At 35.2% G+C, this 26,914-nt stretch overlaps 1 protein-coding gene across 2 annotated transcripts in view; it reads left to right on the plus strand.

The window, feature by feature from the left end:
• EML5 (EMAP like 5) overlaps window positions 1–26,914 on the plus strand; it is a gene marked incomplete at its 5' end in the record, with an annotated part of 87,365 nt that overhangs the window by 32,621 nt on the left and 27,830 nt on the right. For both annotated transcript variants that reach the window (XM_081312779.1, XM_081312780.1), the window contains 15 exons: window positions 797–915; window positions 3,749–3,935; window positions 5,020–5,125; window positions 5,933–6,026; window positions 8,016–8,116; window positions 8,813–9,015; window positions 9,868–9,979; window positions 13,057–13,184; window positions 14,807–14,948; window positions 16,208–16,360; window positions 17,416–17,547; window positions 18,445–18,533; window positions 20,829–21,005; window positions 22,040–22,241; window positions 23,019–23,145. In XM_081312779.1, the coding sequence (XP_081168905.1) occupies window positions 797–915; window positions 3,749–3,935; window positions 5,020–5,125; window positions 5,933–6,026; window positions 8,016–8,116; window positions 8,813–9,015; window positions 9,868–9,979; window positions 13,057–13,184; window positions 14,807–14,948; window positions 16,208–16,360; window positions 17,416–17,547; window positions 18,445–18,533; window positions 20,829–21,005; window positions 22,040–22,241; window positions 23,019–23,145 (2,072 nt within the window). The remainder of the gene's footprint in view (window positions 1–796; window positions 916–3,748; window positions 3,936–5,019; window positions 5,126–5,932; window positions 6,027–8,015; window positions 8,117–8,812; window positions 9,016–9,867; window positions 9,980–13,056; window positions 13,185–14,806; window positions 14,949–16,207; window positions 16,361–17,415; window positions 17,548–18,444; window positions 18,534–20,828; window positions 21,006–22,039; window positions 22,242–23,018; window positions 23,146–26,914) is intronic.

Genomic DNA, 26,914 nt, shown 5'->3' on the forward strand with positions numbered 1-26,914 from the left:
ATTCATCACCTTTGTAATCAAGTCTATGCAATTTGCTGTTGGTTGTTTTCTTTTTTTCCCCTTTTCCTTTCTCAGCATTAATAGTTTTCTTTAGAGAGTTGCATCTTTGCACAATGTGTTAGAAGTATGATAACTTGAGACATGTTAATTGTGGCTCAGGTAAGAATTCTGGGTTCATTTGTTTTATAATTCATTTGTTTGTGGTATTTTCATCAGTCTTCTCCAATGCCAAAGTTAATAATGGTTAATATTGTTTCTATCGTGCTTCTTCAAATTCAACTTTTTTTTCCAGAGAGTGTTACAGGAAAAGCCATTGTTTGCATAATTTTTATATTGTAGATACAGACATGTTATGGCTTCTAAATATCTTTTCCAAGATCTTCATTGGTAATCCACCAAGAATTAGTCAGAGGCATACTTCTTGACTGCTGGTTTCTTCATTTTTGGTAGTCAACTTAATATGCAGAAACTTTCCACTAGTTCAGTATCTTCATTTTCAATTCTTGAACAGATTGTTGTGGTTTGACCCTCCTATTATATTTAATCTTAGTCTCAGTTTTTTTTATGTTATTGACTTTCATTACTAGGGCTTGCAAGCCATTTGCATTTTCAGCTTTCACAGTAAATACTTATAATTCTTTATTCTAATAATTTATTTTATTGGAATAGCTTTTTAACAGTGTTGTAACCATGTCCAATATATGATGCTCATATAGATGGTAAGAAAACTATTCCTTATAGTGATTGGTTTTTCATATATGCACAATGACAGAAAATCTTTATATTCTCTGCTAAGGTTTACAAAGAAGATCTACCTCAGCTTAAAGAGCAATGCAAAGAAAAACGAAAAACTGCAGCCTCAAAAAGAAGAGAGAGGGCTCCACTTAATAGTATAAGATTGCATTTTGTTCACGGGTATGTAAATGTTTTCGTTTTCCTTTTCCCTTTTGTATTTTTTCCCCTTTCATTTCCTTTCTTTCCTAAAAGCAAATAATACTTATTATGTATTTATCCAGATTTGGACACTCGAGGATGAATTCTACAACTGGCTGTTCTATTTTGTTTTTAATTAAAAGCAGCCTCGTGGGTTTATTTCAAATGGAATTATACTACTGGAAAAAATATTATTTTTCCTGAGTATAATTTCTCAGATTTCATCTCTAAGTTTCTTCCTATACATACCCATGTTTGCATATTTCTTCTATAAAACAATACTTTTACTGTGTTAAATTTATGAGTTATTGTTAAAAACAGGTCAAGATAGTGAATATTGTCCCAGTAGTTAATGGGAAGTAGGCCTAAGTTGAAAGCAGTAACTATCTTAATCTTTTTTTTCTACATGGAGTGAAGTGAGTAGTGGGGTGCCCCAGGGCTCTTTTCTGGCCCCAGTTCTCTTCAACATCTTCATCAATGATTTGGATGAGGGAATAGATGGGGAATGCATCATATTTGCAGACGACACCAAGCTGGCAGGAATAGCCAACACTCCAGAAGACAGGCTTAAGATACAGGAGGATCTGGACAGACTTGAACATTGGGCAGTATCTAACAAAATGAAATTCAATGGTGAAAAAAGTAAGGTTCTACATTTAGGCAAGAAAAAACAAATGCACAGGTATAGTGTAGGAGGTACCTTGCTCAATAGTAGTAAGTGTGAGAGGGATCTCGAAGTCCTAGTGGACAATCACTTAAATATGAGCCAGCAGTGTGCTGCAGCTGCCAAAAAAGCCAACACAGTGCTAGGCTACATTAATAGAGGGATAGAATCAATATCACATGAAGTGTTAATACCACTTTACAATGCCTTGGTAAGGCCACACTTGGAATACCGCATGCAGTTTTGGTCACCACGATGTAAAAAAGATATTGAGACTCTAGAAAGAGTACAGAGAAGAGCCACAAAGATAATTAGGGGACTGGAGGCTAAAGCATATAAGGAACGGTTGCTGGAATTGAGTACGTCTAGTTTAATGAAGAGAAGGACAAGGGGGGACATGATAGCAGTGTTCCAATATCTCAGGGGTTGCCACAAAGAAGAGGGAGTCAAGCTATTCTCCAAAGTACCTGAAGGCAGGACAAGAAGCAATGGATGGAAACTAACCAAAGAGAGATGCATCCTAGAACTAAGGAGAAACTTCCTGACAGTTAGAACAATTAATCAGTGGAACAACCTTCCTCCAGAAGCTGTGAATGCTCCCACACTGGAAGTTTTTAAGAAGAGACTGGACAGCCATTTGTCTGAAATGGTCTAGGATTTCCTGCCTGAGCAGGGGGTTGGACTAGATGACCTCCAAGGTCCCTTCAATTTTTTTATTATTATAAAACTTATTCATAAAACATGAAACTCAGTCAACTGAACACTCAAATTGAGTGGCTCTAATGGTTGACACGGGTTGCTGCCACCATCCTAGGTATCAACCAGGTATCTCCTTAAAATGTAAGATGTTCCGAGTAGCACAGTTTTTTGTAGCTTTGCTGGACTTATTGCAGGAAGCTGCAATTTCCTGATGTATTATTATTATTATTATTATTATTATTATTATTATTATTATTATTATTATTATTATTATTATTATTATTATTATTATTATTATTAAACAGGGCAAACAATTCAAAGGGAAATTACTGATATAACTTAGTTTGATTTGTTATTCTGTGAGACATACCTAATTTGATATGTAGGAGCAGGGGCATAATGATTCAGCAGTTAAAGATGCTGAGCTTGTCAGTTGGAGAGCTGACAAGCCCGAGTTTGAGACCAGAGACCTGCACAAAAGAGTAAGCTCACTTTACTTGCCCCAGTTCTGTACACCTAGCATTTCGACAGCATTCAAATATGAGTAGATTAATAGGTACCACTTTGGTGGGGAGGTAATAGTGTTCCATGCACCTTTGTCATATAGCCACACAAGCTACATGACCATAGAAATTGTCTTTGAACAACATTCCAAAGAAACAGAGATTAGCAACGTAACTTAGAGTCAGACACAATTGACAGGGAAACCTTTAGCTTTTTTTTTTATAGGAGTGTCCTTTCACCCAGTTTATTATATGGAGAATTGGATAAGTCAGGAGAAATGTATTGTAAAACAGAAAGAAATGTGGTCAAGAATGAATGGTAGATACTTGAAAGATAAATGAATATGGACTGCATACAAAAAATGGAGTGTTATTAAAAAAGAGAAAGGACAGTTTGAAGGGAAGAGGAAGACTGGGAAACTCTTTGGATGAACTTGATGAGATCTTCAAAAAGAGAGAGGGGAGCAGCTTAGAGAACAAAAGACAAGGTATGAACCTAGTGAAAGCAAAAATAGGGATAGAAAGGTATGATGAATAATATTTTGTTGTTGTTAGTTGCGAAGTCGTGTCCGACCCATCACGACCCCATGGACAATGTTCCTCCAGGCCTTCCTGTCCTCTACCATCTTCTGGAGTCCATTTAGGCTCACGCCTACTGCTTCAGTGACTCCATCCAGCCACCTCATTCTCTGTTGTCCCCTTCTTCACTTGCCCTCAATCTTTCCCAGCATTAGGCTCTTCTCCAGTGAGTCCTTCCTTCTCATTAGAAGGAATAATATTGGCACAAACTAAATTTAGTTAGATTTCCTTTTTCTCTCTCTTCTCTCCTGCTTCAGATTGTTTTTTTCTGCATTTTATACAACGTGGCTGATGTTGAAGAGGAATAGCATGATGCATGTCTATAATGTATTAAGATACATGCTACTTTAATTTAATGTTGTTTTATTAGTTACAGAGGTTATGACTGTCGGAGTAATTTATTTTACACTCAGACTGGAGAAATTGTGTACCATGTTGCAGCAGTGGGTATAGTATACAATCGGCAGCAAAACACACAGCGCTTTTATTTGGGTCATGATGATGATATCCTATGCCTTGCTATTCACCCTCTAAAGGACTATGTGGCCACAGGCCAGGTAAGATGTATAGAGGAACTAGAGATCTAGAGTTGTTATTTCAGTTTAGTCAGTCTATAAAAGATATTTAATATTCCTGTCAATATTCTTCTACTATAGAAAATGTGTTTGGGCTTGTTATGCTACATAAGGAAAAAATAATATATATGACTTTCTTGGATGATTCTTGGGCTATATAAGAATAGGAGTGTCTGGAAATCAGAAACATATTTTTCCTGCAAAGGGAAATGTTCTGTGTATGTGTGGGAGCATCTCCATTGCATGAAAAATACTAAAGCAGCCGGATACACAGAACTTCATAAAATACATTGATGCACCCACGCTTGATTAGAACCAATGGGTTGAATCCATTGCATAGATGGCAGTGGCTGGATCAAAGGATGTAAAAGATGACATCTACAGTACATCTTGATCCTGATGTAAATGATGCAGTTTATGTTGTGGCATCATATGTTGTGATGTTCTTATATAACAATGCCATTTGCATCATTACATCCTGAAAGTGTCATAATTTTAATAATATCTTGGTCTGGATGCCTATGAAGTAATTTCTGTTTTCTAAACAATTGTTAGAAATTGTTAATTTAGTGGTTGTTTTAAGTAACATAATATACCTTACAAAGTTTATTTTCTAAATTCTCCAACAGTCATTACAATAACAGACAGAATCATCCCAAGAAAAAGCAATGCTGCTTTTGCTAAGTTATCATTTACTTACTTATTTGCAGAATTTATCTATTTCCTTATTCCAAATGGACTCTAGAGAATGTAGAGGTATTGACAAATTAAACACATTATAAAGTAAAAATAATCATAAGAATATAGAATGCAAACATTAATGCCAGAGTTATGGCTCCATATTAATCAGATTCAAAAGGCCTTTTTGTGCAGCCAAGTTTTGCAAGTTTCCTGAAGGACATGAAAATAGGAGTAAAATACTATAATATGAATGGATGGCATGGTTAGGAACTAGGTATAATAGAAAAACTAGGAAATTAGTACAGTTTCTATTATATACTTTGGGCTTTTAAAGTTGACTGTATAATTGCATGTGTAAGTATATGCGTTCAATCTCTTATATAAGGTTGGCCGGGATTGCTCAACCCATATTTGGGATACAGAAACAATCAAACCACTGTCGGTATTAAAGGGCTATCACCAATATGGTGTTTGTGCTGTTGACTTTTCAGGTATGTATGGTTATCATATTTTTGTGAAACTGTAGATTACATAAATGTGATTTATTTTGTTAATACTATGGGCAGATGTGTATTTGATGGTGATGAAGGAGGTACGGTATATTATTAGAAAGCTGTCTTTTGTATCTCTGTAGTCATTGGGATTGGATTCTGTTCAGCAACAATATAATGAAATTAATTCAGTTTCTCATTTCCTATCCGTATGAGGCCCATCTCTTCCTAAAATGTGGATGTTTGATGGCCAAAGGAGGGGAATCTCTAACCATCAAGTGGAGACAGCTGCCTGCATAGAAAGTAATTGGAGCAGATAATAGCATTGGTCTTAAGTTGATTAAATTTTGAAAATAAGCTAATTAGCATAATAGCTTGACCCAAATTTTATGAAAAAACATTGAAATGCAACAAAAGCATCATTTCTATCATATACTTTACTACTATTGAAAAAAAACATTTTAAAAATTAATTAGTTTGAAAAAGTATATCTTTTGAAAACGGGCATATGACTGAATTAGAGAAATCATTACATTTCTAAACTGTCTCTTTAAAGTAAGAATCACAGATATTGCTTCCAAATTTTGGCATCAAAGTGCCTGCATTTAAATTTCATCAGTTATTATGTGATGCATTCTTCAAAATAAAAGTGCATATTTGGAGTCGAATAGCAATGGAAACAGTTACTGCTGATATACAAATATGTGATAGAGTTTAGATATTCAGAATACCCCCCCCCCCGTATTTATTGCCATAATTTGTAAGTATTGCTGTTTATAAAACAATGATTTATACTTTGTTTTATAGCTGATGGCAAACGTTTAGCTTCAGTTGGAATAGATGACAATCACACTGTTATTCTTTGGGATTGGAGAAAAGGAGATAAGCTTTCAGCAGTAAGGTAAAAAAGTCATCCAACTGTTTTACTATAATCATTTGTTATGATTATATTGAAATCTTAGTAAAAAGCAGGACATTTCTGGTGTTGTTTTTATTGATACCTAATGTGCAGTGGACTGGTAAATGTCTTACTATGGATGTGGGTGAATTGTACAAAGTATATCCAATCTTCTTTATTGTGTTTATATTCCCAGGCCTTACATGTACACTACATCCACTTGTAAAAATTGAATAAGATAAAAGGAAGGTAGTACAGCCCATTATGATTAATCATTAGTATGTTGATCAGAGATTTTGAAGATCTGTAATTTTAATTTGCTGATTAAGGTGCATAAATCACAGTTTACTGCAATTAGGATTATTTTAAAAAGATGGAAGATGTTTTCAGTCTTTTAAAAAATATGTTATGCATGTTGATGTGAACAAAGCCTAGAATGTGAACAATGAATTTTAAGGTCTGGATTCAGAATCTGCCTCCTGCAGATAAAACGGCTTCTTAATTAAATTTGTGGTCTGTGTTTTTAATTCCATATATATTGAATGCATGCATCTCATCAACTGTATTTAAAAGACATGGGGACAACACTGAGAGAAGTAGTCAAGTTTAATATTTTAATAACTCTTTAACGAGGAGGGAACTACTCTTTTACTTTCTCAATAAGCTTGGAAGAACTCCTGTCTTATTACCGGTATATGTATCCATCCTTCAAATACTGAAAGAGAAGGGGGAAAAGGGGAGGGGGAAGCAAGCTATTTTTGAGAGAACAGTTGAGTAATTAGGGTTGGTTATATCATTTTTATTTATTTATCAAATTAATATGGAAGTGATTTTGGGTGGTGGTGGTAGGGAGAATGTTCTATAAGAAGGACTCCCTCCTGGGACCCATGAAATGTAAGACTCTTGCAAATGGCAGATCTCATGAGATGGATAATGCCGTCGGAGAGAAATGATCCCTCAGATAACCTAGTCTTATGCCAGGGAGGACTTTAAAAGATAAAATCAGCATCTTGAATTGAGTACAGAAGGAAAGTTGCAGGCATTGCAGCTTGCAGAGCAGAGGTGTGATATGTGTTATTCTGGGAATATACAAAACTGCCCACACCTCAGCATTCTGCACCAGTTGAAAATTCCAGATACTGTATATACGCAGGCCCATATAGAGTGCATTTCAATAGTCCAATCTGGAGATGATCAGGGCATGAGTGACTGTGAGCAGAGTCTCCCGATCTAGAAATAGGCACAACTGGTGCACAACTCAAAGGTTTGCAAAGGTCCTCCTAGCTGTGACTGTCACCTGCTCTTAGAAGGGCCCTGTCAGACCTGCAAACTGTTAGGCCCCCAGATTGCACAGTGGATCTTTGTTGGGCGGTGCCAATCCATCAAGTACCAAAGATGGCATAGTCTTAGACCAGTATTTAATTGAGTATTGTCGGAGTGAGCTGATGGTATTGGGAGCTGCCAAGAGGTCAAGCAGGAAAGGAGGGATGCCCAACCCCCTTTCTGCCCTTGCCAAAGATCATCCAAAAGCACAACCAGTGACATTTCTGTCCCTTGTCCATACATAAAGTCACAGAGACCAACAACGTATTTTGGCTCTTGCAGAATTCTGATCAAAACTTCAAAATGAGATAATTACCTTCATCTTTTTAACAAACCTTATGACCAGTATATTAGGAAATATCCTGAAGAATTAGGGACCAAAATAATAAAGAGATGTGAAAAAGGTATATGAAGATATTATACCATAGCAAGAAAAAATTTATATTGGAGATAATTATGCAAAAAAACTATATTTTTATTTTGTCTTTCCAGAATGAGAATGTCAAATTCTAACTTTAAAAGATAAATAGACAAGTCATCTACTAATCTTAAAACAAAATTGCTATTTGAATATAAGTAATTGTTGAAGATATAGTTTTGTCAAAGCTTTATTGTATAGAGAAAATATTGTCCCACATGAAAGTGAAAATATTTTTAAATTTCTTTTAGGGGGAGTAAAGACAAGATCTTTGTTGTTAAAATTAACCCCTTTATGCCTGATAAACTAATTACAGCTGGAATTAAACATATAAAATTCTGGCGAAGAGCGGGTAAGGCAAAGTTTTTAAAATTACTTTGAATAATTATCAAGTTACTTCAATCATATTTTATTTTCCTCTTTTATATGACACTAGTTTACTGGGGTGTGAGAATAAATGAAGCTAAACTGCATAATAAATTGTAAGTTTAGCTTTTTAATATAATTTGCTTTTGAGAAAGTGAGGGTAACAGATGACACTTGACTCAATATACAACTGAAATATATAATCTCCCATTTCTCTCTTGAAACAGATACTGATACAACATTTTTAAATAATTGTATCAATACATCCCTCTATTTTTGTTTTGTTTTTATTTTGTTTCATAGGTAGGTAGGTAGATAGATAGATAGATAGATAGATAGATAGATAGATAGATAGATAGATAGATAGATAGATAGATAGATTATAGCAGTAGACCAAGGTGTTCTATTAGACCGGTTTCACTGGAAGATTTTATATATATACACACATACATACACACATATATACAGTCAAACTTGTTTTGATGTTGTATTGTATGCTTTTTATGGTTTAATATTAAATTCTGTATGTAGTCTAAGGTTTCGTAATTGAAAGTACAAATTATTCATTGTAATTAATAAAAAAAATGGAAGTCATTGTTGTGTTTTAGCTTTAAAACTTTCTGTGTTCGTTTAGAAACACATGATCAAGGTCAAATATAATTTGGTTTTATTTGAATTTAAGGAGGTGGACTAATTGGGAAAAAAGGTTATGTGGGTCCAGTGGGAAAAATTGATACAATGATGTGTGCAGTTTATGGCTGGACAGAAGAAATGACATTCTCTGGAACTGCAACTGGAGATGTGTGTATATGGAGAGATATTTTCCTCGTCAAAACAGTAAAAGCACATGATGGCCCATTGTTCAGTATGCATGCATTAGAAAAAGTGAGTAACTTATCATTGAATATAAATTGATTTTATTGCATTCAAGCCCAGAAGTTGGATTAGACATGACTAAAGGATTTGGCGAACCCACTATTTTTCATCTTTTTCCTCCTTAACTCAAAAAGTATGGTTATGAATCTAACCAACAGTGCACATATTACACTACACAAGCAGCCAGGGTATTCTTCGTTGTATTTTTCCTTAGTCTTAGTCTCTTGTAATCTCTTTTTCTCCAATCTCTCCACTCTGCAAGGGGGGGAGGGTGGAAAATGGGAGAGATTGCATAAAGAGACTCCTTTTTTCATTTTTTTCTCCCCCTCCTCATTTAAATAATTTGTATGCTGTGGGTGGGGGAGAAAAAAAACCAAGCAATCTCTTTAGAATCCACCCTTTCTCATTCAAAGTCATCCCTTTCTTAGTACTTTTAGTCTTTTCTCCATCACTAGATGCACTTTTCTTTGAACGCAAGGGAATTCACTATAAGCACAATAATATTTTTAGCACAAGTAGCCTCGCACACACAAATGCAACAAAGGTCACAAACCATCCTGCTTAGATGATGCTCACTGTGTAACTGTGTCACCATCATTCAAGGTTAATGTAGCATGAAGCAACAAAATTTTAATATGATAAAGTTTGCAATCTGTGCCATAGAAACACAAATTTGTGAATATAGATGCCATAAATATAGGAACTTGAATATAGCATTAATAAACAGCTCTAGAAATATTACTCAAGGTTGTGGCAATGGAATAAAATATGAATGAGTATAACATATAAATAACTTCTCAATGTGGTTTACAATCAAGACATATGGAATATGTTTTATATTCTATTTCTCTTGGTCTTTAGGGATTTGTAACTGGAGCAAAAGATGGAATTGTTGCTCTTTGGGATGACAGTTTTGAACGGTGTCTGAAAACATATGCCATCAAACGAACTGCATTAGCCCCAGGATCCAAAGGTAATTTGATGTTTCCTTAGATTACTATAATGCAAACTTATTTCCTACTATTTTAAAACAATAGTCTTTTTGTGAACTGATTAGCTGAAAATTTTTGAAGACTGTGAAAGCACGGAATTATTTATTATATATATAATCCAAATCTTTTCTATTTCTTTAACCATATTCAAACAAATGTTTCTTTTTTAATTATTCTCTCTAGTAGGTCCCATCATCTATTTTCTTGATTTCCACTTTAGACTTTTGCCTTTACCCAGTATCTTTCTTGATCAATGTGTTTTGCTGAGTCGAAAGGTCTTTCCATATGTTCAGAATTTTTACCATAGATATAAAAAGTAAATCAGGTAAAATGTCTTTGTATGGGGCTTCTGCCTTTCCATGTTTGTTGAAAATCTTTTTCTTTTTCTTTCTTTCTGCTTGTCTTATCATTTCCTTTCTCTCCGATGTTCCTGACATCTCTACAGTCCATTTTATCCAATCTGTTTCCTTGTCCTTAGATTTATTTTGTAGTCTTAAGGGATAAGTTGTTTTTTCCAATTCTTGTGAATTTTTTTCCACTAGTATTAAATCATGTTTCCTTGTTTTGTTAAGTTCCATCTTTAAGTCTCTATTCTCAATTTTGTATCCACTTATCTGTTTTATCTGCTCCTTCTCTGTTGTTTTCTGGGAATTTTTTTGTTGTAGAATTAACTTGGGAATAGATTGATTTATATTATTTATATTATTTAGAATTTCTTTGTGGTTTAAAATCATTGTTGTTTGCATTAGTTGCAGTATACTATATATCTGCTCCTGTGGAGTATTTATGTTTTCTTGATATGTTCTTTCTACATATCTCTGATCCATAATGGCCAAGAATTTGAATTTTTCTCTTCTTTCCTTTTCTCTGCAAATAGCTTTAGAGTCCTGGTTAAAAAGATATTTGTACTCCAAATAGTTCAAAAAAGATTTTTTTTGAAATTTATAATTCTCTCTTTGTCTACAGCCCAGATTATTATCCTTTTTTGTCACAGCTGTTTTTTGTTGTTAAAGCTTTGAAGGTCACAAACACAGGTTAGCTTTTCCCAGGTTTTGCCAAGGGACGTGGTGGCTCAGTGGGTTAGGACGCTGAGCTTGTCGATCAGAAGATTGGCAGTTTGGCGGGTCGAATCCCGAGTGCCACAAAGCAGAGTGAGTGCCTGTTACTTGTCCCAGCTTCTGCCAACCTAGCAGTTCGAAAGCACGTAAAAATGCAAGTAGAAAAATAGGGACCACTACGGTGGGAAGGTAACAGTGTTCCATGCGCCTTTGGCATCTAGTCATGCTGGCCACATGACCATGGAGACGTCCTCGGACAAGCACTGGCTCTTCGGCTTTGAAACGGAGATGAGCACCGGCCCCTAGAGTTGGAAACAACTAGCACACATGGGCAGGGGAACCTTTACCTTTACCTTTTTATATGAAAGTCATAGCTGTCATAGTCTTCATCCACCACTAGGTGTCAGCATCTATTTGTTTTTCAATTTCCTAAATGAATAGTTGTCTTTAGAATGAGAGTCTTAATCATTCAACAATATTAAATTTATCCAGATTTAAGTTTTAAATTTCAGATTATATATTTATTTCACTTTAATATATTTTGATCCTCCATAAAAAGATTAATTCCCCGCTTCCATTAGTATAAGGGTGGGGTGGAAATCCCCCTCCTTCCGTTTTGGAGATATTTTGCTTTTTGGGGATCTTTTCCAGGAAATTAAATATAGAATAAAAAAGAGATCAAATTTCTCACCCAGTTTCAAACACGCTGTTCACAGTTGTGCTGATTAGTACTTTTGGACTTCAGTTGCAAGTAGCTTGGGCTGGTCGATAAAGTACCGTCAGCTTTTCTCCTGTCGAATGGAAAGGCTGCTGTCGTTCCAGAGTCGCTGGGACACCCTTCTTTCTTCGCCGCCTCTCCAGGATGATTTAGACCCATTTAGGGTCCCCTGGCAGGGTGAAATTAGCCGTGGGGGTGCGGAGAATCTGCAAGCCCACGAGTGGTTGCTACCGTGCAAAACCAAAAGTCCTAATAAGAGAATCTTGAAAGCCTGCCGGAGTATCCCTCAGTCCACTTTTATACCAAGGAGAAGCAAGATGAGTTTATTTTGATTCTCTTTCTCAAGCCCACTTCATTCTCAGGATCAAATTATCATTTACTTTTTTATAACAGTTCTTGCATTTCTTCTTCAAAATTATCTCTGAATATCTTGTATAAGTTATCTCTACAGCAGTCTTCTCCCACATAGGGGGCAGAAGCCATGCTGTCATTGTCATTTCTTCCACCTTCTTTACCTCAGCTTGCACTCAGCTGCACCAGAGGGGGGACTTCTTGCTCTACCAATGCCAGGTGGCTGGTGAACTCATTGGCAAAATGGCTACCCGAAGAGATGGCAAGCACTCATAAAAGCAGCCAAACAGAAGGTTGCTTTCTTCCTGTTCTTTGTGGGCTAGATAGATATATTTCTTTTGTGGATTATGGACCAGCATATGATGCCCTGGTTAAAACAGTAACACCCCCAAACAAAAAGCAACATCACCAGCATAGCTCACCTAACTTCCTGATCCAAATGCCTGAGGAAACACAATCTTACAACACAACCAGTACAAGTTTTGAGTTGTGGCTTAAAACAAAAAAGCTCAGTTCACAACTTTACGAAAGGATAATAAGGTCAGCATTCAGCTCTCTCTGGTGGATTGATGTTGCTCAGGCTAGGCACAGCCACAGAGAAGCCATGACTCCCAGCTCCAATAAGAGGGCATTGTTTGATGATGGAAGAGACTCAAGAGCATGTCCTTCTTGTTAAATCTGTTGTGGTACGTAGAAACAATCATGCAATTGTGCTATGCATGTCTGCATAAATATGTCCCAGTGAGTTCAATTAGATCAATTCACAATAAATAAGCATTGGATTATCAAAGATAAATAAGAAAAAATGTATTTTTTAAGCAAAGATTATGTTAAACTTTAGGAAACATAATACAATGTTCCAATAATAAATTGGTTTTATTTATATAATGATTGTTCAAATAGAATTCTTTATTTTCTTTTACCCATTTAGGTCTTCTTTTAGAAGATAATCCTTCTATCCGTGCCATATCATTAGGACATGGTCATATTTTAGTTGGAACAAAGAATGGTGAAATATTGGAAGTTGATAAAAGTGGACCAATAACTTTACTAGTTCAGGTAAATATTAAAAACATCTCTTATTTAATAGTGTAAGTTTTGGAATGTTAAAATAGTGAAGTAAAATTGCAGTGAATTAGAAATAATTCACTGCAATTCACTATTATTACTATTATTTTTTAAAAAATAATAGTGATAGTGATACATACATTGTCAAAGACATAAAAAACACATAAAAAGTGCTGTGACAAAAAAGAATCCCATATGTCATTATAACAATAAACAGTTATAATTCCATATATACTGTAGTTGTCTACTGCAAATATTACTCAAGTTGAATATATTTCTGATACATTTACAGAGCTATCTTTTTTTTAATCTGTATAAATTTTTTAAATCTGTATTATCTGTGTTCTGTATAAATGAGTCTCATATTTCATTATATGTGTCCATATAAAAATCTACATTTATAGACAAATCTATAGATGGCAGTCAGTCCATTGAGTGAAAATGGACATACCGGTAAATTTATCTTTTTAATTCTACAATATGAGTCTTTTGGCAATATTAAGGGGACATGGAAAATTCATTTATGTTGTCCAGTTGTCCAATTCCATGTACTGTAAGAGAATATGATCCTTTGAAAATTTTAGCCTTTGTTGCATAATCTTATTTATATAATCCATTACTATCAAAACTTGGTAAATACAGGACATTGTAAAAACATGTCTTCTAAATAAGCATTATCTTATTATGTCTCCAGTTAAATGCTGTTTTTAATCAATTTATACATCCATCCATTTTGCCATTTGTGGCTCTGGTCAGCAGGCATAAGGTCAAACAAACACCCCACCCAAAGAACCCCCAGGTAATACAATAAGAATCTAATGGTACCCAAATCCATATAACATCAGCTACTGAATACTAGAGAGTCTCATTGAAAATTGCACTGGCAGGATCAACCATGTCTTGCTTTTCCCTTCATGCATTATCTTAGCAAAAGAAAGAAAATTATATATTGAGGATGGGAAAGAAGTGGGTTTGTGATGTCTTAAGATCCTTTACCCCAGATATGGTATTTGGGCACAGTGTTTCTGATCACAGATGCCAAACTACTTGCTTCATTTGATTTTTTTTTTCATGTTGATATAATAAAAAATAAATAGGTGTGTTACATAGCTAGGCTCCAATCTCAACTACTTCTCACTCCAAGAAATATCCCAATGGTGTACTTAGAAAATAAAATTAGAGATACTTGCAGCCCAGTGCCTTGTTTGACAAATGCAATTCTACCCAAAAAATTTTTAAAAAACATTTGGGAAATAGCGGGAATAAAAAGGAGGAATCTTATTAGTTTTCCTTTTACTAAGTGGATGTTTTGTGATTGGCCAAACTGACTAGGGTAGCTATTTTATCAGAATGTCTATATAACATGCTGAAATATTCCCAAGATGTTCAATGATCTTTTCCAAAGGTCCATGTTATAAGTGTATCAGTGGTGGATTCAGCCAGTTTGCACCACTTCGGCAGAACCGTTAGCTAATTTTTTGTTGCCCAAGCCCAGAATAGACTTCCGGAAGCGGCATCCACACAAGAGAACCGGTTGTTCACATATTTGAATCCCACCGCTGAAGTGCATCACTATCAGCTGTTAACTTGCAGAGGAAAATTTGTTTTTACAGGGTCATATGGAAGGAGATGTTTGGGGTTTAGCCTCTCATCCTCATTTACCTATTTGTGCCACTGTAAGCGAAGACAAAACCTTAAGAATATGGGATCTTTCACCAAGCCACTGCATGCTAGCTGTTCGAAAACTGAAGAAGGGTAAGATTACTTTGGTTTCCTTTTCCAGTCTTACCCACATCTTTGAATTTTACCAAGATTCCAATTAAGTGACAATAAAACAATTTGTAAAGTATTAAAAAACAAAAATTAATTTGAATTTTAAAAATGGAATCAGATTGTTAGAGTGAATGAACCACCAAGATATGTTGATAATTTTACTAGAGCTATCAGGGTAACTTACAAAGCAAATTTACTCACTAACTGCTTGTGGAATATGTTAACTCATTTTACTATACACTATGTCCTCCTAGAGTCTTTGTGGGTAAGAAATATTGGGCATAGAGATAAGGATGGGATTTGCTGGGATACAGGTAACCACATTTAGGACCAGCAATTTGGTCATTAAGTGAAACAATTGCTAAGTGAAAATATGACTGAGCTTATGATCTTACTTTAGATCTTATTTTAGATCATACTTACATTATGAAAAGGTCATGAATGCAAGGACTTCTCACAAAGTTTACTTTTGCATCATCATAAGTGAATGTTTGCTAAATGAAGGAGTCACCAAATGAGGGCTTCATTCAATGTTGCATGAAAATCCATTTGTGAAGAGGTCAATTTTAGGTATTTTTCCCCTTGCAATGTTTAGATTTTTGGAAGAAATATTTCTATGTTTTTGCAATACAATGAAATAAATTAAGCAATCAAATTCCAGAATAACTGGTGGGATGTTTTTATTGATAAACCTCTCATACAGCGACTAGATAAGATAGCATGTTTGGCAATGAGGTATTAGAGTCACAATTAGACAAGAAGACATCTGAATGACATGTTGATCCTTCGGTCTAGGGAGTGAGGAAAGTTTTGATGTGTTTTGTAAGGGAGATCTGTATCACTGCTATACCCTGGGAAAAGGAGAGGAGATCTGAGTTTGCTGAGTTCTTGAGGTATAATGGTCAGAAAGTGGGCTGGAGGCCTTGCAGCATAAGGAGATGGAAGCATGTAAAAGTTCTGATGGTGAGTGGAAAAAAATGAATGAGGGGAGCGGATATTGGAGGTGCATGGAGGAGGGTTGTGGGACAGATGATGGGAAGGATTAGGTGAGTGTAATTATTACAGGAATGGAATAATGGGGCAATGGAATTTGAAGTGAGGCGATGCTGGGAAAAGGTAAGAGGATGAAGACTGAATAACAGCAGAGATAGAAAGAAGTCAAAGTGTGACCACCATTCAGGATGGTGTGGGGCTGGAGATCAGAATCGGCAGGTATGCAGCATGTCTTTTTCTTTTCACAGGGGGAAGATGTTGCTCTTTCTCACCTGATGGAAAGGCATTGGCAGTAGGTCTTAATGATGGCAGTTTCTTAATGGTAAATTCAGATACTCTGGAAGATCTCGTTTCTTTTCATCACAGGAAAGATGCTATTTCAGAAATACGGTTTTCTCCTGGTAAGTCATTGGTTTCAGATCAGATGACACCTGATAATAATAGTGCTTTATGTTCAGAAGAATTGAAATGAACGTTTATAAGACTGCGTTTCACTACAGTAGCAGACTGCATTCTGCAAGGATGAAGATGTACATACCGTAAAACCTAGTAAAAAACCTTAGAAATCTCAAGGTTCAAACCTTTAGGAGGAAACATCTGAGGTGAGCCCATACTGTTAGTGTTGCATACCCACTGGAGCATGCTAAAACAGATCACAAGTCTATTTAACTAAGTATTGTGTCTGTACCAGTTATGAAGAGCTCTTTTTTCTCAACCTAGAATTACATTGACTTTTATGTAGTACGTGAAGAGTTGTACTGAAAAAACAGGCATATTAATTTTCTACCCATAATATGATTGAAATGACATTTTAATTAATTTTAATTTTTTCCTTTGATCAGTTACCCAAGACTGAATGTAACATTCTCACTATTTTTAGCTTCTGAAATGATTGTGAAATGGAAATCATCTATACAGACATCTTTCTTACTAGAAGTAGTTGTGATATTTTGGAAGTAATAGAAATAAATTAAGGAAAACAGAAGTTTTCTGTTTTGATGTGACTTGTTAGCAGTCTTCTAATATTTGAAGGGCTGATACAGAAAGAAGAGGGTCAATCTATTCTCCAAAGCACCTGAGGGCCAGACAAGAAGTAATGGTTGGAAACTTATCAAAGAGAGAAGCAACCTAGAACTAAGGAGAAATTTCTTGACAGTGAGAACAATTAATCAGTGGAACAGCTTGCCCCCAGAAGTTATGGGTGCTCTATCACTGGACGTTTTTAAGAAGAGATTGGACAGACATTTGTCTGAAATGTTATAGGGTCTCCTGCTTGAACAGTGGGTTAAGTTACAAGACCTCCAACATCTTTTCCAACAACTCTGTTATGTTGCTATTGTTAAAACAGAAATGATTCTAGGTAAGGTGGTCCAAATGTTGGTATATGCTGAGGGCACTACCAGTAGAATACTGAAAATGATATGAAAATACTTACCCCCTTATAATTGCATTACAGGTGCTGGAAAATACTTAGCTGTAGGATCATACGATAGTTTTGTAGATATCTACAATGTAATGAGCAGTAAAAGGGTTGGAATCTGCAAGGGAGCTTCCAGTTATATAACCCATATGGATTGGGATATAAGAGGTAAGGAAATATAATCACTGTAAAATGATTATTCTTAGTGGCTGATGGTGGGGTAAATGGCAAAGCCAAGTGATGCAATTGATGGAGCCATTTAAATACAATTGTCTATCTTCTCTTTAAAAATGCTAACACTTAAGTACAATAAATTACACTAAACATATTTTGTAATGAGGCTTCCCAATAAAGCCTATATTCCCATTATTTTTCCAGCCTCAGGATGGGGACTTTTGTCACTGGGGTTTTATATCTCTTGGGGACCCAATTTTAGCTGGAGAATTTAGCCAAATAAATAGATAGGAAAGATATTGGAAGCTATCTGTGTTTGGAGCAAAATCAGCATTCCCTGGGAAGTTGAAACAATTCTCTTCTGTGCTCCTTAGTCCACAAAGTACATAGAATCCTGGTGACCTGGGTGGTTTGCCCAGATGCTGATTACTCTGTGGGCACCCTTTGTGATTTGTCAAGGAGCTGCTTTCCTCCTTCTTGGCTTTGGGAGTCAAGTGTGTGAAATGGACGTCGGATCTCACTGCAGCCAATTTGCTTGGTGAATGTGTGACAGATACAAAACAGCAGCAGTGTTCGTACAGTCTGCTCGATGCTGCTGGATACTGCTATGGCCTGGAAAATTGCAGGTGTCACAGCTGTTGAAATAAATCTCTGCCACTCACCCTGATTCCAAGCAATTGTCCCTGATTACAGTTCTACAGTTTTAGAAAGTGTAAAGCTGTACAGGGTAGGTTTCTGATAATTCTGAAGGATTCCTAAATAATTTCCAAATAATAGTGATAGATATCTCCCAAATGTCCTGAATAAGTGCCATAATTTAATATTCTACGATCAATCAAGCGTTTGGTAAGATTATCAGTGAACTGTGCATTTTTATTTTTTTTTTTTCAGGCAAGCTTCTACAAGTCAACACTGGTGCTAAAGAACATTTATTTTTTGAAGCTCCACGGGGGAAAAGGCAGATAATTTCTACTGCACAGGTAAAAAGATACCCATCATTTGGTTTAATTATGTTTTATTTGGTCATTTACATTTGATCATTTATTTGGGATTTTTTTTCTACCATTAAATTTCTAATAAAAAGAACAAAAATGACTTTTTAATTATAATATAGCAGAAAATGGGATTTTAAACACAAACTTTTGGGATAACACAAACTTTTATGATTTGAATGGCACCTCTCAGTATTAAAATGAAGTAGAACATGATGCTTGCTTGCTTTTCTTAATTTGTATAAAGGCCACACCTTAAATGGAATCAGGTTATATCTTTTTATAAAAATAAAATCCATTAGGTCATGTCTTCATATAAATAATGCTAAATGATAAATAAAGCAACTCACTGCAAGGATTGTATAAAACAAAACTGAGGAGTTTTGAGTAATATATTTTTTCAGTAATATATTTGTGAGTAATATTTTTAGATGCTAAAAATATATAGTTGTACAAAATTTAAATTGCTTATGTAACCTATTAGTTAAGTTTCACTGGATCTTCAATTTCTTTTGGATAATGTGCTACATTAAAGCTCTCTTACATGCCACTGAGATTAGAAGAGGTACACTGGCAAAATAGTGGCTATGTAAAGCAGTGGTACTCCTGGAAAAGTTCCTTTATATCCTCCAGATTTCCTATCTTTAAAAATATGCTTATTTTTTGTTAATGAAAAGCTAAACATACATTTCTACTATATTTGTAGGAATGTCTCTGATTTTATGTGACTCCCTTTTAATTCTTAAGAAATAAAATGGGACTGAATATAGCCCAGTCTTTTGTTTGGAAATATACTCTTCAGTCGCTTGTAAAAGAAAAAGTTATCTGAGCTTATAGGCTACTGGGGCTCTACGAAAGGAGGTGGGGTGTAGTTATATATATAATAAAAGGGTGGTTTTGAATGACCTTACCCTTTAGTGGCAGCCATAATTAAGAATGTACGGTATTTTCTCTCCTTGGCAGCCATTTCTTGAGCATATCCAAACTATAGTCTCATAACCTCCCCCAAAAGACCGTCTATTTTCTAGAATACTGATTCATATCTACTGTGTGATTATTTTTTCTTTATAAATCCTGAAATGTTTTTCTACAATTAAATAACTGTTCTTTCCATGCTTACTTAACAACTTTTGATTGTAAAAAGCATTAGTACTATTTTCTCCCACAAAGCTAGCAGCCCTACTTAATATTATGGTTTACATCATTGAAATAGTCAATGGAAACAAACCATTAGAAGCTACAAATAAGCAATTAAAGAAATTTAATAGAACAGCCTAGAATAGCATAGTGAGTATTGCTGTGTTGCCCTTTCAGGGAGACTAAGAAACTCATCTCTATGAATTCAGTTCAAATGCTACAAGTATGATTTACACTAATCACCAGCAAGACACAGGAAGTCAAGGTATGTCCAGGGAATCTTTATGATTTCCATATAAAAAAGGGCCTTCCCAAAACTTTCTTACAAATGAATAACAAGAACATAAAAATCACGGCGGCTCCAATCATATGTGCATTATATAAAAGTAAGCTCTGGTTAACCAAGTAGGGCTTATTTCCAAGAAAACATTCCCTGGATTGTGCTGTAACTACTGCAGATTTATTTCCTCTGCAATTTACCATATGTCATTCAAGAGAATCATGTAAGCAGCAAGTTTCCATTGCGGTACACAGTGGCAATGGAGTTTAATGCACAGTTTATAATAGCAATTTCTGAAACCATTATGTTTACATGTTAGCTATAAGTCTTCAGTCAGTCAGAATAATAGTTAAAACTAGTAGTTAAAATAAAGCATTAGTCCTCTATTAAGTATTACAGCTGAAATATCTGTTCAAATATTTTTGGCTAAAATTAAAATAGTATTAATGATCAAAATAATTGCCAGGCATGTAAAGGTAAGATCTCATTTGTAATAGTTTTGCATTTTAAACTAAAATTCAGTTTAAACTAGTATATTGGCTAATAATTAGGTACATGCATCAGATTTGACTAAATCCCAATCCCTGGAAAAAGTGGATTAATTCAGAATAGATGTTCCACAAAGTGGAATCAAAAGACCTAAACCACGTTTCTGGTTGAGCCTTAAGGAAATGCCAGTTTTACCTATTTCTCTGGAAACATGGGCACCATAAAGAAAAGGATTACAGAAACTGTAGCCCATAAAAGAGACAAGTGTTTTTCATATATGATAACAGGAGAAAGAAGGAAGAATATTTAATGTTAGTGAATGACAAGAATGCTTCTAAACCAGAGTAATCTTTGTGATCAGGTTACTATCTTTGTAGGCAGAAAAGATTTCTTGGGCATCCTGGACAAGTGTTTTAGGTACATGCTGTGAAGGAATATGGCCAATAATTGGAGAGGTCACAGATGTAACTGCTTCGTGCCTCAGCAGTGACAGTACAGTCTTGGCAACAGGAGATGATTTTGGATTTGTAAAACTTTTCCACTTCCCTGCCAAAGTAAGTAAAATTAATGGTTACATAATAAAATAAGGCAATCCTGTAGTTTTTTATATTTAGCAACACACTAATTAGGAGGAATTTACTGTATTTATGTTATTCTTGAGTGCAAGATCTCTATATCTATCTGTCTGTCTGCCTCTCTATCTCCAGTATATATGATATTAATATAAATATATGGATAAACTCCTAGTTATCATAACTTTCATTTTACTTTTTTGTCAAACCAGTGACTGTTTCATAATGCAAATGTTCATTTTATCAATTGCATTTGCCAAATTATAAAGTAGAATATACAAACCTTAGTTCAAAAAATGTTTAAATAAATTTTTTTAGTTTGAAAAGGTACTAAAAGACTCCTGATTTATAACAAAAGTGAATTCGTCCTATGAAGATGTGGATTTATTGTGTATGAAGAAGGAGCAGCTCCATTGGAAAGATAAAATTATACCAGTGTTAAAATTGTGGATTTTAAATACATGTTCCTTTTGCATTATGAACTGGCTTTCTGTCAACACAGTTGAAACATATTATTAATTATTTTCTGTGGTAGCAATTTAATGAATTATTTAAAAATTAGGCTGAATCATACCCGTTGTTTGTATTATGCTTTTTGTGTGTGATTTTTTTCTTTTTTTCCTATAATAATTTTAAATGAAAGTCCATGGAAATTCTGAAATATTCATAAAAATACCAATCAAAGTTCATAGCTGTGTTAATGATTAGGAAGAGTTCTTATGTTAAATGTGAACATAAATATACACTTATGCATTTCATGATAGAATGTTCAAAGCCTAAAGTATGTGCTTATTTCAAAATTATTTTGCTGGAGTTCTGCAAATTTGGGTTTTAATCTAATATCTCCTCTCCTTTATATCTGTTCTAGTAAGAATCCTAACACTGGCTTTAACTGCATAAATGGATGAGTCTGCAGTTAAAGCAGAAAGAAACAAAAGCACTGACATTTTAATGTGTTTTTTAGATTATTCTTTTTATTTAATTGTGAATTAAACATTTATATATTTCACATTTAGGGAAAGTACAGCAAATTTAAGCGGTATGTGGCTCATAGTACACATGTGACAAATGTTCGCTGGACTCACGATGACAGTCTATTAGTCAGTATTGGAGGAGGAGATATGTCTCTAATGCTGTGGACCCATGAGATAGAGGGTCATCGAGAAAGTAGGCAGTGTGATAGCGAAGAATCTGATCTGGATTCTGAGGAAGATGGGGGTAAGTAACTATTCAAATTTTAAAGAATAAAATGATTTCTTTTTATAAAATCTTCAGTATGAAATAGCAACTATACCTGGGGACGTATAGTCCAACCATAAGATCATATACCTAGCAGTTCGAAAGCATGCAAATGCAAGTAGATTAAAAGGTACCATTACCAGGGGAAGATAACAATGTTCCATGCATCTTTAGCATATAGTCATGCTGTCTACATGATCATGGAAATTGTCTTCGGACAATGCTGGTTCCCTCAGCCAAGAAATAGAAAGGACCACCGCGCCCTAGAGTGGAACATGACTGATAGGGAAACCTTTGCCCTTTTTATGCCTGAGGAGGGGAGTATGCTCTAAATGAGGTGTGTCCAACCCGCTGCCTACAAGCTGCATGCGGCCCTGGATAGATAGTAATGCAGCCTTACAAGTTCATAAACTTTTAACATTATTATGTGATTTATGTACATTAAATATTTTAGGGAAATTCTTTCATTTGTTGTTTGTACCTAGACTATTTACTTGTTTTGTATTGCAAATGCTTGCTTAAATAGGATAAAGTGTAACTTGTCATTTTATTGCAGAGTGTTATTTAGAGTGAAATGGCTCTTTTAGGAAACGAAAGGTTCTTCCTGTTGTTTGAAAGACTATATTAGAACCAGACTACTGATTTGTTTTTGATAGTCTGGAAAAAGAACCCTTATATAAATAAAAAAAAATAATGTAATATATCTAGCCTATTTCTTAACTCCAATAACTATTACAATTGTGATTATTTTATTAGGATATGATAGTGATGTCACAAGAGAAAATGAAATTAATTACACCATTAAAGCCTTATCAACCAACATAAGACCTATGTTTGGAATCAAGCCTCATCTACAGCAAAAAGAGCCTTCAGCCGATGAAAGGTACTTCTAACTTTGCAACAACAAAAAATACTATATGACCACTATCTTGCCACAGCAACTCTGGGCAACTAACATGCATATTATTAATTAATTAGTAATAAGATGCTTGAACTTAGGATCAGTGGTTTAGTTAAGGGCCTAGTAGATCCCCATTTCTTCAGAAATAATTTATATTACATACTTCAAATTCTTTAACTGAATATTTCAAATTTGCAGTTCTCCTGTGAATTCATCTGAATGCAACTCTGGATTTTAGCCATGAACCTTAGCTTTAAAGTCCTGCATGGCATCATTAGATAGGATGACTAGTGCCCAGGAGAAACTCCACAGTAACTCTAACCCAGGCATGTCAAACACAAGGCCCGGGGGCCGGATCCGGCCCGTGAAGTGGTTTCATGTGGCCCACGAAGCCATCCTGGAAACAGTGAGGGAATGGCCCCCACTGCCTTGGCCCTGGCCCAGAGACCCTCCTTCTGCCAGAAACCCTCAGATCTGTCCCACTCCTGCCCAGGCCCCCATAGGCACCCTTGATGCGAACAATGTAGAGCTGGCCACGCCTACCCAGTAGGCCACGCCCACCCTGGCCATACCCACCCGGCCCCTTGAGGGCAACCGCAATGCTGATGCGGCCCTCAGTGAAATTGAGTTTGACACCCTAACCTTAAGATGGGAACGTTGTGATAATAGTTTCCCTACCAAGCCTAATAATATATTCTTTTTCATGCATTATTCAGACAGACATTTGAAAGTGTCAGTTCTAGCACAGCTGGAAGCAAAACATTTAAGATTTGTAGGAGATTCTTATAGGAAGGCTGAAAGAGAACACAATTAACTCTAGTAAAGAAAGATCACCGCAGAGATAGATTTACTCAGAGACCACAATGTCCTTGAACAGTGCATGGATGAAAAAATCTAATATATTTAAACACTTTCCCGTAGCACTGGTAAAAGTATTTATTTCTAAGTTTACAGAGACTCACAATATATTGTACATCTTGTCCATTATGCTTTACGTGTACATTTTGTGCTTAGTATCAGTATCTTTGTTCAAAAGTTACCTTGGGAATCAGTCTAGACACAGGCTTACTAATTGCAAAGTATGAAAATTATTTTAATATGTCATAAAATATATCCTCTACAGATTATTATTCATTTTAAATATTAGTGAATCAAACAGTAATAACACCCTTAAGTAATTTCAGTTCTCTTTTCAGTACATTTACTGTACACTGTGCATTGTTTGTAATTTAATTTTCTTGTTTATTTTTTATGCTTGCTATGAAGGCAAGGAGTTGTAAGGTGAGCTACTCTTTATAAAATCACTATAAATCATGTTATCAGGTCAAATCTCATTAGAAAAAGAATGGGTTTGAACTTAGAGAAATGATATTATTTGTCAAGTGGGACTCTAAGGAACACTGTGTTGGAAAGGCATGGTTTCTTTTAGCTGTGTTTACAGAATTATTTGAATGTGTAATTACCATATTTTAATCTCCAGCAGAGTAATCCTATGATTGCTGGGGCAATATCCATCATGTATTGCGGAGGCTATTGGATATAAATGAATTTCTTCCCTATGAGAGTGGGAGTATGATATTCTTAGGAGAAATTTTATACAAGATATTTTTTGCTAACCTTCTAGGATAGTTGTTTCTGCAATCAGGAAATCACTATCTTAGAAAATTCAAAAGGCATATTACTGAGGCTGGATTTTTACTGGATTATTACTGGATCTGTTACACATACCGACACATACCTATCTACCATATATATTATAAGGGTCGGGCAACTTTGCTTTACTTAAATCTTTATTGTCTTCTATCCATCCATCTATAGTGTGAGAAAGTAGACCAAGCTTTTTAAAGAGGATATGTTGCCCCAATGCTTTGAGCAGCACTGAGGTTCTTTTTATTTTTAGGAATGGATTGGGAAAATGGTTTGCACAATCTGTGTGTTTGTTTTGTTATAATTCAGCTGTTCTATAACTCAAGAGTTGTTCCTCACACTACTCAGGTTGTCAATTGAATTGGTTGTGGAATATTACAAGGGAGAGTTGGGAAAGAAGCTTGTTTTAGGAGAAAAACCACCAGATGTTATGTTGAATAATTCACTGCCTTGCACATCTTTACTTCTTAAACTTGTTAAAAAACACACCTGAGTACAATTGTCTGTGAGGAAAGTACAAGAAAGCAGTGTTTTAATTATGTTCTTTGGTTATGAATATTGATTACATATGAATATTGATTACAAAGGGTAAGAAAGCTGCTGTGATCAACCAGCTTCTCCTAATAGTTTCCACACAGAGCATTTTTAAATGAAAAACATATTTATTTATTTATTTATTTATTTATTTATTTATTTATTTATTTATACATACATACATACATACATACATACATACATACATACATACAATTCTGAGGCTTCCCAACACTGGGCAATATACAGAATTAAAAGCAGAAAAACAATACAAATGTAAGCGTCTGGAGAAACCAACACTTTATCAGATAAAATTTTACAGGGGGAATAGCCAATTTTTCAGTGATGTTTTGAACATCATCAGGCTAGGAGCCATATAATACCTGAGCTGATAATGTTCCAGATGGCACGTGTCTTAGAGAATGGATGAAAATTATTCAGAATTGTTGGATCTAGGACTGGTTTCTTGAGGAAGAGTTACATCACTACTTTATTTAAAGATGGAGGAATCAGCCTTTCCATAAAGCAAGCTGTAATTGTATGGGCGCAACTATATGTCATCTCCCTGGCTGCTTTAATAACCCTGGAACAGGGGTGTCAAACTGCCAGCCACAGGCTGGATGCATCATGGCAAAACCATGCCCACCCTATTGCCGGCAATGGAAAAAAAGTCATGCTACGTCGTGACACATCATTTGATGTTGAGAGTTTAACGCCCCTGCCCTAGAACAACCTGAACAGGTGGCTGAGCTGACCTGTCTACATCATGAGTGACAGACTTAAAAACAGCCCAGGTAAAAGACATCAAATACCTTAGTTGGACTTGAAACTTTGAGTACATTTGAAAGATTTTATCCATCAAGTAGCTAAAATAGTCTTCAAAGCAACTCTATGAACCCTGAACTCCACCAGGAAGGAAGAAGACACACTAAACAGGTCCATTATAAAGATATTGGTGGGTATAATAATAAGAGTAGAGAAATAACAATTTGCCATCATAGGCTTATTTGGGTTTGGCCAGATTCATTCTTTGCTCTAGTGCTCTTACTGATGCAGATCTTTCATTTTCAAATGACTGTTTCAACGAAGCAAAACTATATCAGATCACAAAGTTAGTATATCTTTGTTACTATAACTAAAAATCTATATCAAGCAATCTTATAAAATTATGCAAGTTTTAGAATCCAGAAAGTATAGTCCTGCCTTCAAATTACCCTCCCCTGATACAATTTATTGTTGTACTAGTCCCTATGCTGGCAGGAGAATTTTAGTAAAGCACTTAACAAATGAAATGAAAATGATACTGATCAGAAGTATTCCTATGAGGAGATTGAGTAGTAGGTGGAACCGATCCAAAGTTTATACAGTCTAGGTCGTGTATTATAATTTGGATGATATAAACATTAGATAGTATTGTGGGAAAAGTTAGCGTATTGTAAATAGGCGCATCAAAATCTTCATCTGTAGACTTCCTTCCAAAACAATTGCTGCTAGTACTGTTGATCAAATGAGATTATGTAGCTGTTCTTACTTTCTTTCATACCAGTTTTATTGTGCAAAGAAAAACATT

The sequence above is a fragment of the Vipera berus genome, assembly GCF_964194415.1.
Source record: "Vipera berus genome assembly, chromosome: 1".
NCBI classification, from domain to species: domain Eukaryota; kingdom Metazoa; phylum Chordata; class Lepidosauria; order Squamata; family Viperidae; genus Vipera; species Vipera berus.